The sequence below is a fragment of the Mesocricetus auratus genome, unplaced genomic scaffold, assembly GCF_017639785.1.
Source record: "Mesocricetus auratus isolate SY011 unplaced genomic scaffold, BCM_Maur_2.0 Super-Scaffold_100043, whole genome shotgun sequence".
Lineage (NCBI taxonomy): Eukaryota > Metazoa > Chordata > Mammalia > Rodentia > Cricetidae > Mesocricetus > Mesocricetus auratus.
Genome location: NW_024429220.1, coordinates 5,536,655 through 5,550,040, shown reverse-complemented (window position 1 = coordinate 5,550,040; position 13,386 = coordinate 5,536,655). Strand labels below are relative to the sequence as shown.

The following is a 13,386-nucleotide window of genomic DNA, read 5'->3' as shown; positions in this document are numbered from 1 at the left end:
GCCTTCTGTATATTTCTATTGTGAGTCTTTGACCCGTCCTTACCCAGTCTGGCCTTGTTGCCCGTCTTTAGAGGAGTCCGTGTTGACTGATAGTAACTGATGGTTGTTTCTCCCTTGTGGTTTGTGTTTCGGAGTCTCGTGTCTTGAAGACTAATGAATGTAGCTAACCAGTTTTCCCTTTAGCGCGTTGCCTCTGGGGTATCGCTGGCTCACTTCGTGTAGCTCTTCAGTGTGTCCTGGAGTTTCAGCAGCTTCTGCTCTGGTTTGAGCATGACTAGCCGCTATCTGCTGAGAGTACTCCTTCCCCATGACTTTAACTCCGTGCCAGACACCAGCTGCTGTAAGGTGGGTGTGCTGCTGAGTGCCAGGTTTGTTTTTCTGATCTTTTCTTCTGCCAGTAACTGTCTTGATACCTTTTAACACTTTCTAAATAAAATTGTACTTATGCTGTTTGGGTTTTCAAACCATGTTGTTCTTACAGTAGAATATTTGGTGCTGTCATTCTAAGGCATATGATGAGAAGACAAGTTAGAAAATTTACTCTAAAGTTTAGATTAGACTGTGGAAAATAAAACTGTACTTTTTTTTTTTTTTTGAAGACAGACTTACTGTGCGGACCAGGCTGGCCTTGAACTCACTTAGGTCTGCTTGCCTCATGCCTCTAATCAAGACCAGGAGGGGTCTGAAAGCTTGATGGTCACCAAGCTTGCAGCAATTAACTTTGAACTTCTGTGTTTTGAGCATGTAGTCTCACTTTATCAAAGCTGTGCCGTGGTGGAGAACTGAAATTTGAAGGAGGCAGTCAAGGTTGAATTTTCAGTTTCTCAGTAGTAGTGAGATACTCACAGACTCGATGGCCGAGTTCAGTCACCAGAGCGCATGTGAAAGGTAGGTAAGGAGAGAAGTGACTCGGCAAAGCTGTCTTCAGACCTCCACAGGCACGCTGTGGTGTATGAATGCCTGCTTCCCACCCCACCGACCTCATAGACGCACCAGGGAGGAAGAGGGGAGGACGTGAACGTAAAGTATTTCAGTAATTTAGAGACGTCATTTCCATGTTGAAATGATGTTTTGGGTGTATTGGCTTAAGTAAAATGTGTTACCAAAAATAATTTCACCTGTTGCTTATTAGGCTTTAATGTGGCTGCTTGAAAATGCAAATTTGCAAATGGTATTATATTTCTTTCTGCTAGGAAGATGTGATTGAGAATGCCATTCTAGTTATCACACGATTATTGCCCGAATTAGGGTAATACTTACGAAAAGAAAGTAAGAAGTTTTTAAGGGATTACTCGTATATATTGTAAAATTGCTGTTTACAAGATTGTGTGCTTCCAATATAGCTTATAATAATAATAAGCTTTTGAAGGCAAGGAACATATTGCTTTGTTTTCATTCTGCATATGTTTATCCTTGACTAGATTCATAGGAAGTTGGCTGAACAAACAAAAATTAATAAGACAGTATGCATTTCATAAAGTTGTTTAAATTTTTAGGATATAGATCAATAAGTTCTTATGCCCTATAATTTAACATTAAAGTATTGCTAACTATCCATGTTCTTCTTAAAATGTAGAAGGTTAAGGAAACTAGTATCTAGTCTTACTGTAGCTCTGTGAAGTCATTTTCCTTTTTTTTTTTTTCTTTTTTGGTTTTACGAGACAGGGTTTCTCTGTATTATTTTGGAGGCTGTTGGTCCAGCCCGGCCTCGAACTCAAAGAGATCCGCCTGCCTCTGCCTCCCGAGTGCTGGGATTAAAGGCATGCGCCACCACCGCCCGGCTCCTTTTTTTTTTAAGTGAGAAGTTTTATTAGAAAGGGAAGGGATGGGGAAAAGATAAAGAGACAGAGAGGACAGAAGAGAAGAGGCAGACAGGAAAAGTCTGTGTGTCCAGGGGAACAGCAGGAAAGAGAGAGTGGAAAGAGCTCTGTGTAGTTATTTTCCGTGTTCATTTAATTCATATGATAATCCCGTGAAGATGGTGTCCACCACCATCCCTCAGATTTGGAAGTTTGTTAACAATAACTTTCCAGTCTATTTATCCGCTCCAATAAATTTTATGTAGTTTGAATCAGTCCTGTATTGTGGTTGACATAAAATCAGTGAAAAATAATCATTGAAATTAAATGTGCAGTGATAAATTTTGATCTGTATTGTATGCTCAGTGAAGAAAATGTAGAAATGTGTCCTAAAACTGAGGGAAAAAATGACAATTTTTTTCTAGTTATCAGGATTTTTGTGTGTATGGTGTTTTGTTTTTTGTCTATTTTGGGGGATCAGATGTTACTGTCTGCCCTTGGCTACTCTGTCCTGCCTCTGTCTCCCTCTATGCTGGAATCAAAGGCGTGTATAACTACACTGTGCTGTCTCGTGTATTATTCTTCTAGAAATTAAACTTAAAGTTCATGGAGAAAAAAGATTTTAACAGTTTTAAATTTTTTTGTCTTTTCAGATAAAATCAAAGACAAAATTAAAGAGAAAGACAAAGAAAAAGAGAGAGAAAAAAAGAAGCATAAAGTAATGAGTGAGATCAAGAAAGAAAATGGAGATGTAAAGATTTTGCTGAAAAGTGAGTTTCTATTCAGTGAGTGTTTTCTGCATTTTATAATGTTCAGTCTAAGTAGCCAACCTATTAAAATAAGAAGTGTTATTTGCTACTGAATTTTGCTAAGAATAGGACCGCTGTAAAAAATGAAGAGTAAAATCTACTTACACTTGAAGTCTGGGTAGTGACCTGCTTTGGTATATGTATTCAGTGAGTTACTATATCTAGTGTTAGGGACTCGAAGTCTACATGGTGACCTGCTTTGGTATACGTATTTAATGAATTATTAAAGCCTTTATGGCTAAGCTTCACTAAACAGATAACGATTTTAAAAATAAGTTGTATAATTTGGTGTATGTATTGTAGTTTGTAATCATATTTATATAGTTTGAAATGGTGACAGAAATGCTTTTTTTTAACAGAAATTAGAGCACAATCACTCCTCATAGAACAGGGCTGAGAGGAACATGTCACTCTGAACTAAATCAGAAGGGGTGTTACTTTATTATGCTTGCTTGCTTAAGAGTATCTTGATTTTTGTTGTTTTGTTTTTTCTTTTCTTTTCAAGACAGGGTTTCTTTATGTAGTCCTGACTGTTCTGGCACTCACTCTGTGGACCAGGCTGGCCTCGAACTCACAGAGATCCATCTACTGCTGTCTCCTGAATGCAGGGATTAAAGGCCTGCTCTACCACTCTTGTGCCCAAGAGTTCCTTTTTGGTCTTTAAAAAACAAAACAAAACAAAAAAACCCCAAATGTCCCCTTTATTTCTTGTTTCTCTGTTAAAACTATGTTCACTTATTGTTTATACACGGGGAACGGTAGGGCAGTAACAAAATAAATCCTAATCAAAAATCAGAACTGTGCTACAATATAGAGATAAGAACAGTCTAAATTCACTTAGTAGTAAAGAATGAATCAGTGACATTCTTTTGTTAGGCAGCTGGGAAGGCATTTGCTATTCTGTTAGATTGACAGTTGTTGGTTAGAACCCCTTGACTTCCACTAATTTCAGATTGAATGTAGGTGTCGATAAACATTTTTATCCACGAGGGTAGAAAACACTGCAATATTGGATATGAAACATAGTAATTAATTATGATAAATATGGACTCTGAATTTTCATATCATTGTCATATTTACAAATATTCTTTGTTTCTTTATATAATGAACCTTTCTACAAGTCAGAATTTTATATTCGGGGGTTTGTTTATTTTATGTATGTAGTGATCAGGAATCCTCCAGGTCCTGAGAACTGGAGTTAGAGGTGGTTGTGAGCTACTCAGTGTGGTGCTAAGAACTGAGCCTGGGTCTTCCAGAAGATGGCAAGTGTTCTTCATCGCTGAGCCAGCTCTCCAGCCCCAGGTTTTCTTTGCACTTTAAAAGAAATATAGCCCTGGTTAGGAGATTTTAGTTTTGTTTTGAGACAGGGCCTCATTATGTAGCCTAGGCTGGCCTGGAGCATGCTGTGTAGACAGACTGGCCTCAAAGTCACATGGATCCTCCTCCTTCTGCATTTGGAGTCCTGGGGTTTGAAGGCGTGTACTTTCATGCCTGGCTATAGTTTTATCTATTATTTTTTTCAAAAAAAATGACTGTTTTGCCTGCACACATGTATGTGTTCTATGTCTGTGCCTGGTGCTGGTGGATACCAGCACAAAGGTCAGATCCCCTGACACTGGAGTCACAGGAAGGAGGCTGTGAACACCCATGTGGTGCTGGGAACTGAACTCCAGTCCTCTGCAAGAGCAGCCAGAGCTCTTAACCCCTGAGCCGTCTCTCCAGTGTCCAGGGTTGACCTCAGACAGGAAGTGCAGAGATGACCCTGCACTTGTGACTTGCTTGCCTCTGCGTCTCAAGTGCAAGGGTGGCAGGTGTGCCCCACACCCCGTGGGTGTGGTCCCAGGGAATGGCCCATCCCTGCTCTCGTGTTTTCACTGCTGTGGAGTTAGACTGTAAGCCTTTGGGGCGGGACTTGAATACACAGTTATGCTGCCAAGCAGCTAGTGAGTAATGCAGCAAATGTTTACTTAACTGCACCCTATTGGTTTAGCCAAATAGTTGTTTCGTTCCTTATTTGAATGTGCAGTGATACATAATCTGTGACCTCAGAACATTTAAACTCATATAGTCTTCATTTGTGCTTAGGTCCCTAGAGACCATATACATGGAAATATCCTGTTGAACTGAGAATTTTCTAGGACTATGCAGTATTTATCTTGAATAGATGGGGAATTTAGATTTTGAAGTGAGTAAAGGAGAAACTAGTGATGAAAAGAAATAAAAAGGATGAAGTAGGTTTGGAAATTAGTTTGTAGCCTTTAGGATGACTAGGAAATTTTAAGGAAATGATTACTATATAGAGGAGGTAAGTAATAATTTATACTGCTGTGAAGATTAATTATGTAAGTAAAAGTGTGGAATGTCAGATTCACTCAAAAGTAGATAGGAATCTTGGAAACATCTTCAGAAGAGTAATTTTTGGGATTAAAAAGCAACAAAACCAACACTCTCTGTCCTCAATATGTAGTATATAGGTAATCACACTAGTAAAAGCATGATTCATTTGGAATGGGAATTCATGTGTTGACTTTTACTTCCAGCAAAACCAATCTGTGGCGTTGTGTGGAGATGGTCAGAGTAGACTCATCTGTTGTTGATGTGGAGCAACAGAACGGTCAACCTGCTAGAGGCGGTATACTCAGTTTTCAGTGTGCCACACTCAGGGTTGTCCCCCTCCACCCACGCTTGTGCCACCCCACAAATCCATGCAGTATCTAAAACCTGATTGCTTCCTGAAGACCATAGACTGAAAATCAGCAAACTATTACTGCTTGTTTTCTCTGTGTGGTAATAGAGTGGAATGTTAAAGAGAAGCTTTTTCCTTGCTAGCTGCTTTGGTTTATCACCCACCAGTCGCCTGGGCTCTGCCGCAATGTAGTCCCCAAATAACACACAAGACGCTGTATTAATTATGAAGCTGTTGGCCTTGCTTGTTTCTTACTGGCTAGCTCTGACTTAAGTAATTACCCCATAACTGCCAATCTGCCTCTGGAGTAAATCCTACCGGTGTGCGTCACAACGCTGGCTTTTGTATTTATTTACCACTTTGCCATTTCATTTTCTCTCTCAATCTCACGTATATTTTTAAACACACTGTAAACCTTTAGAGGTTTGTTCATCCAAGTCTGACTTTACTGTAAATATTTACGTTTTTCTGGCCACGTGTCTTATCTGTTAAAACCGCGGCTGTTTTAAACTGCCTTTTTTTTTTTTCAAGATGGCGGGCGTAAGCGTGACTACAGCTTACCGCCTCAGTCCATGCTGACATCCAGCAAATGCTGCCACTTCCAGCTGTACGTACACACCTTTCGATCGTTAGCAGAGTCTCTTAAAACAACCTTGCTGGCTGGTTTTTTTTTTTTCTTTTTTATGCCGAGTCAGGAAGACTCCCGTAAGCGAACCGCGTGAATCTCGGCTCGTCGCTAGCAAAACAGAGCCCACCTGAGAAAAATGCTGCTACCAAAAATCTGTGCTTCTCTCCGTTCTTCTGTTTCTAAAATTCCTTTAAATCTTTTGTTACTTTGCGTGGAAATTCAATCCTGCTCCTGACAACCATTCTGTTAAAGAGAAGCTTTTTCCTTGCTAGCCGCTTTGGTTTATCACCCGCCAGTCGCCTGGGCTCTGCCGCATTGTAGTCCCCAAATAAACACACAGGAGGCTATATTAATTATGAAGCTGTTGGCCTTGCTTGTTTCTTACTGGCTAGCTCTGACTTAAGTAATTACCCCATAATTGTTAATCTAAGTATTTCTCTTACCGGAGAATGATTCCAGGCTTCCTACCCCCATGGCATTACATCTTGACTCTCTGTGTTTCTCCTTCCCAGAATCCTCCTCGACTCCTAGTCCCTCCTATCTAGGTTTCCTATTGGCTCAACAGTACTTTATTGACAAATGCACAGGACTTCCCCCAACAGTGGAATGTCTTATTTCCTGTACTAGATATGAAAGAAGATCCAGCTTTCTGTGTAAATTTTTTCTTTTTTACTTTGTTAGCATGAAAGATATACCAAAGTTAGTGATAGAAATTAGTATCAGAAGCTGGACGTTAGCGGTGCATGCCTTTAATCCCAGCACTCGGGAGGCAGAGGCAGATGGATCTCTGTGAGTTCGAGGCCAGCCTGGACTACCGAGCCAGTTCTAGGACAGGCTCCAAAACAATACAGAGAAACTCTGTCTCGAAAAACCAAAAAAAAAAAAAAAAAAAAAAAAAAGAAGGAAAAAAAAAAGAAATTAGTATCAGGGAACACTTACTAATTTTATTTTATTCTCTCCCCCCCTCCCCAGAGTATCTTTGTGTAGCCCTGATTGTCCCGGAACTCATTTTGTAGCCCAGGCTGGCCTCGAACTCAGAACTCTGCCTGCCTCCACCTCCTAAGTGCTGGGATCAAAGGCATGTGCCACCACTGCCAGACTGCTGGTCCAAGATCGGTATCCTTTGCTTCAGGGCTCCTGAGTTACTACGGTCACATGTCCGCCGCCTGGTCTGCTCTATGTGCTTTCAATGCGCCTGTTTCTTCCTTTCTTGTCCTTGCGGGTGTCCCTTTATCTTGTTGAGCGTGCATCTGAGTTCTCCTGTTCCTGCTTCTTTTGCCTGCAGTTTGGCACCCCCACTTGGACCCCTAGGTCTTCGTGTGTGGAGTCCTTGTCTGTCTGTGTGGAGTTTCCCAGCCCAGTCTGCGTCCTGCCTGTGCTGAGCTCCAGCGCCCTCCTCCTACTTTGCCTCCTACATAATTTGAGAGTTGTCTGTGTTCCTTAGACAGCAGTTCTGTTTCTGTTCTAAGTTTATCTCAAAGACTTTTATATACATCAGAGTCATTGGGTTTTCTTAGAATTACAGGCTTAGAGTAATGTGAACTTCTGCTATTTTTTACTGTAAGACACAAGTATTGATGTTCAAAATGATATTTTCTTAACGTACTTTGAGATTTTCTACATAGGAATCTAATGAATTGCATATGAAGAAAGGGGGGTTTCTTCTGTTCTTCGGGGGTTCCAAGCCCCCACTCCTGTTCTGTGAAGAGGAGGGAAGACTCAAGGGCCCAGCACAATAGTTGTTCTTGTGTCATGATTTACTATTATGAAAGATATAAAGGAAAATATGTGTAGAGGCTGAAGAGCATAGGATACTATCAGGGTGGGGGGGCGTTCTCTCTAAGTGGATCCCCATAGGACAAGCCTAATTCAGTAAGTTGTGACACCATGCATAGAATGTGTGCTGGGAAGCTCATGAGTGACTCAGGGTTCACCACCATCTGCCTGCTGTGGACCAGACAAAAGGAAAATAGTACTCAGCATACAGAATATTATTTGTACAAATGAGAACAGTAAAGCACACAGTAGGAACCCTTCAGAATTGAAAGTTTGCAAACGCCAGGCAAGGGCCAGCCTCTCTAGCAGTCTTAGGCATATCATCTCTGCACACTGTAATAGTTAATTACAAAGTAATTTTCCAGCATTATTTAGCTCCTTGATGCCCAACTTAAGAGTCTCCTATTCATGTATTAGTTTTCATTTTTAGATTGCTGACTGTTGTAATATTTTTTTTGGTTCATCCTGAACACTAGGGAGTAGACTAAATGTTGTCTGTTCTATTTCAAAGTAATGTGGTTGGTTACAGGGTATTTCCTATTTTAACACAAAAACATGTTAAGGGTGAGTTTAATTAAATTTAGGTTTTGTTTATCCCAAAATGGTCTAATTTGTACAGTTTACATGCACTTTCCATTATGGGGTTTGAGACTGCTATTAATACCTATGCCGGAACTGGGCAGTGGTGGCACCACCCAAGCCTTTAATTCCCATACTCCAGAGGCAGAGGTAGGTAGATCTCTGAGTTCCAGGACAGCCATGAATATACAGAGAAACTCTGTCTCGAAAAACCAAAGCAAAGCAAAGCAAAAAACAACCAACCAACCAACCAAATCAGCAACCTTTAAATTATATTTTTTAATCTCTTTGATAGGCTTTTTTCTTATTTTATTGGATTTTGCTTAAAACTTCTTTGCTCTTTCATTTGGTTACTCTGCTCTTTTACTCTTTATTTTTTTTGAATAATTAATTTTTGAGACAGTATCTCATGTATCCCAGGTTAGCCTAGAACTTAATATGTAGCCAAGGATGACCTTGAATTTCCAGGTCCTTCCACCTCTACCTCGGAGGTCAGGGGCTACCATACCTAGTTTTATGTGGTGCTGGAATTGGTACAGGTGCGTCTTGCATTCAACAGAAGCATTGCACCACTGAGCAACATACATGCGTAGTCCCTAGTTTTTGTTTTTAAGATGCTCACCTGAATTTGTTTTCTCACCCTTTCTAATGTTGCAACCCTTTAATACAGTTCCTCATGTTGTGGTGATTCCCCAACCATAAAATTATTCCATTGCTACTTCATAACTGTAGTTTTGCTAGTTATTCATTATACATATCTGCTATGCAGGATGTTGATGGGCTGTGACCCACAGGATGGGAACCACAGACTTAGATGGCAAACTTGATCGTTGGAGCCTGCATGGAAAGAAAGAGCTGACTCCTGAGGGTTGTCCTCTGACTGTAACATGCATTGCAGGCTTGTGCACACACACTAAAAAGTAAAAGAGTGTTGAATAAAGGAGACACACCAGGTGGAGGTGGTTCTTTTTGAGATTCAAGCCTTGGGAATTGGCCGGAGAAATTTCATTTTAAAGATGAAAACTAAAATGAGAGACGCATGAACACGGAACATTTCCTGTAAAGGAAGCGTTGTGAGGGCTGGGAATGTGGCTCAGGCGATGATGTACACCCTACTATGCCGAAGCCCTGGGTTTTGTCTGGCACTCACTGCATGATGCTGGAGGTGGTGGGCATGCCTCTAATCCCAGAACTTAGGAAAGGAGGAAGAGGAGGAGTTCAGGGCTGTACTGAACTTATTTGAGATTCATCTCAGAAATGCACACCCACTCCCCCAGAATAGGCAGGTGGGATAATTTTATTTGTGGACTATCGTAAGGACAGAGTGACAAAGTTGAGTGTGATGGCTCAGGCCTCAGCACTATAGTCCCGATACACTAAGTCAGGAGGCCATCGTGAGTCACTGTCATCAAAACAACCAAAATACCTGGAAAAGAGGGCTGGAGAGATGAATCATGGTTAAGAGTACTGGCTGTGTAACGCACATTCTTCCGCCAGCTTTAGGGTTCTGTTGCCGCTTTAGCCCCCAAATAGCACAAGACACTATATTAATTAGGAAGCTGTCGGCCATTTGCTATGGTTTCTAATCGGCTAGCTCTGGCTTAATTATTAACCCGTAAGTACTAATATATATTTTTATAAGGACTCATGGGTCCTCTTCCCATGGTCACATGGCAGCAACTCTCTTCACTACATTTCCCAGAATCCTCCTAGACTCCTATTGGCCAACAGTGCTTTATTTACATCTACACAGAAGGACTTACCCCATCACTGGCTGCTCTTTGAGAGGACCCGGGATTAATGCGCAGTACCCTGGATGGAGCCCCACTTTTGTCTGTAGTTCAGGGTCTAGGGCATCTGGCCCCCAAGGGCTCTGGGCATACATGTGGTACACAGACATACTCAGCAACCCTCCCAGCAAAACCAAAAGGAGGTAGCAGAAGCAATGTCTTCTTTTCTGAGTTGTTACCTTGTTGTCCTTTCATATTTATCTTAGGAAACTATTTTTTGAAACACATATTTTCATAGTCTGCTTACTTCTTTATAAGAAAAATAGAAAAGTAAATGGTGTATGTGTTTTTGTGTACACAGGTTTTCTGATTAAATAGCCTGTGTGAATTAGATTAGTTTTGTTTTTGTTGTTGTTTTTTCTGAGACAGGGTTCTTTGTGTAGCTTTGGAGCCTGTCCTGGCACTGACTCTGTAGTCGATTCGTTTTTTATTCCTGGGATTTTGACCCAGGGTCTGCTGGGAAACTCTTCAGTACATAAGCATAAAGTCCTTCTACTCTCAGTAGAACACAGTTAGTGTATGAGAGAGGGTTCTAATTTTGCCATCTCCTGTAGGCTGCTTGCTGGGTCTTGAGTTGGAATTGTGAGCTGTGATGGCTCCAGTAGACGTGAGTGTAGCTTATGTGCTGTGTGCTGTGTGCTGTGTGCTGTGAGCTGTGAGCTGTGAGCTGTGAGCTGTGTGCTGTGCTCTGACACTTGCTCCGCTGTGTGATGCTTCTGACTTTGTGATGTGTAAGTCTCCCTGGCATCTGGAGGCCTGCCCTCCCTCCCTCCCTCCCCCCTGCCTCCCCCTCCCCCTTTTTTATCATGAGACAGGGATTTTGAGGTTGTTTTGATTTTTCAGACAGGGTTTCTCTGTGTATCCCTGCCTGTAGACCAGGCTGGCCTCGAACTCACAGAGATCCGCCTGCCTCTGCCTCCCCAGTGCTGGGATTAAAGGCATGCACCATCACAGCCTGGCTGGATTTCATTTTTGAGAAACCTCAGATAAAGTAAACTTTACAATATATCCATGAAACCGTCAGAAGGGTATTGCTCACATTTATTTCTGAGCTTCTACTTTTTACATTTGAGACTGCGTGCTCTGAACTTTGGCTCAGTCATTACTCGGGTGAGTACTGAGCACCTCTTCTGTCTCTTTAGCCTGCTGTCCATGTGTATGTAAAAGCAGAGAATAGACGAGAGAGAAGGAAAGACAAATTTTGAATAAAAGTGAATTCAGAGATTTGTCAGAAGTGTTAGAAGTAAACTTACCTATGACAAAACAGTTCCTAAAAGCATTTTTTTGTTTAGTAATTAAAATATGGAGTTTCAAAAGAAATTTGTCCCAACAGGTGGGAAGGAGAAACCAAAAGCAAATATAGAAGACTTACAGATTAAAAAAGTAAAGAAGAAAAAGAAAAAGAAACACAAAGAGAATGAGAAACGGAAGCGTCCAAAAATGTATAGCAAATCTATTCAGACCGTCTGTTCAGGGTTGCTGTCTGACGCTGAAGATCAAGAAGCCAAAGGCATCTTAAATGATAACATAAAGGATCGCATTGGAAAACCTTTGGATGGCAAGAACTGTGGTTCTAAAATCCCTGACAACGGGGACTTCCCGTTTGTCTCATTGAAGGAAGCACGCGTTGAGAGCAACCTTAAGAGGTTGGATACCTTGGAGTTCAAGCGGCTCATTCATGCCGAGCACCAGCCCAATGGAGGTGCGTCTGTCATTCATGCCTACAGTGACGAGCTCGCCTGCCTGTCTCCTGTGGAGATGCAGAGGTTTGCAGAAGAATTCCTGGGCATAGTGTTCAGTGAAAACGAAAGTGCTGCGGCTTTCTATGTAATGGGTATTGTTCATGGGGCAGCTACTTACTTACCTGACTTTTTAGACTACTTTTCCTATAATTTTCCCAATTCACCAGTGAAAATGGAGATATTGGGAAAGAAAGATATAGAGACGACGACTATGTCCAATTTTCATGCTCAGGTAAGAGGTTTTTAGTTTTTTTTTTTAAATAGCTCTTAATTGTACATTGTAGATAGACTTGTGATTTTCCTCCTAATCTTACTGTAAGTTTGAGGTAAAAAAGGTAAGACGAGCACAGTGAAACTTTTTGGGAGTAACTTCTTGACATGAATTTATAACTTTAAATTTCAATTTCTGCTTTTATTTGACTTAAAAATCAGTTACTGAACTACTTAATATTATGAGTCTGTCCCCTGTCCCTCCATCCCCTTTTTCTTTGGACGAGGATTTCACTTGGATCAAGTAAAATTAATTTAACTAGGTATTTTCCAGTCCTTAAAATAGTACCTTTTAACTCTGTAAATCATCTACAGCTGTCTTCTTTGTAATGCCCTGTAAGTGCTTAGCACTGGGCCCATCAAGTTAGTAGGTGCTAAATACACACTGACTAGTATAAAATATATTGTAATATGGAGTAGTTACTACTTAGTATGTAACTATGTGAAAACATTAGTACATTCTAGCCTTTCTTTCTGTTGCTGTGAAGAGACACCATCACCAAGGCGACACATACAAGGAAGCGTTGAATTGGATGTTGCTAGTCCATGATCATCATGATGGGAATGGGTGGCAGGCATCCAGGCAGGCATGGCCTGAAACAGTCGCTGAGAGTTTGCATCTGACCCACAAACAGAGACAAAGAGACAGGGACTGGCTTGAGCTTTTGAAACCTCAAAGTAACCCCTCCCCCAAAGTAACACCCCCTTCCTGAGTAGTCTGCCCACTGGGAGATTGTGACACTTTTGAGCTACAGGGCCACTCTCATTCACACCACCACAGTATTTTGAGCTGACTTTCATTTCCGCCTCTTTTCTGCAGAACATTATTTTAGAAACTAGAGACAAAATTGAGTTTGCGGTTTTTTAAAAGTTAATGTGTATCTATCTAAAGGCCAGTGCCTTTGTCACTGAACCAAAGGTGAGTGAAAGTTTAGACTATAGCCAGTTGACTATAGCTGTTTTTTAAATGTGTTTATTTTTATTTTATGTGCATTGGTGTCTTGCCTGCATGTGTGTCTGTGTGAGAGTATCGGATGTTCTGGAACAGGAATTACAGCTGTGAGCTGCCATGTGGGTGCTGGGAATTGAACTCAGGTCCGTTGAAAGAGCAGCCTGTACTCTTAACTGCTGCCCCTGACTCTAGTTTTTTTTCTTCTGGGGGTAGCAGTGACTGATGTAACATTCTGGTGTATGGGATGGACATAGTAGTCTCTGGGAGCTCTTTCTCTACTGAAGGGCTTTTGAGGTTGTCAGCACTACTAGGAGCAGAACAAAGTCTCACCCTCATCCTGGGCTTGCCCTTTGCT

The 13,386-nt window shown here is 41.3% G+C and overlaps 1 protein-coding gene across 2 annotated transcripts in view; it reads left to right on the top strand.

Moving 5' to 3' along the window:
* The window catches only part of Rsbn1l (round spermatid basic protein 1 like), a 56,188-nt gene that overhangs the window by 17,116 nt on the left and 25,686 nt on the right, over positions 1 to 13,386 (top strand). For both annotated transcript variants that reach the window (XM_040735140.1, XM_040735139.1), the window contains exons 2-3: positions 2,453 to 2,569; positions 11,401 to 12,041. In XM_040735140.1, coding sequence (XP_040591074.1) covers positions 2,453 to 2,569; positions 11,401 to 12,041 — 758 coding nt within the window. The remainder of the gene's footprint in view (positions 1 to 2,452; positions 2,570 to 11,400; positions 12,042 to 13,386) is intronic.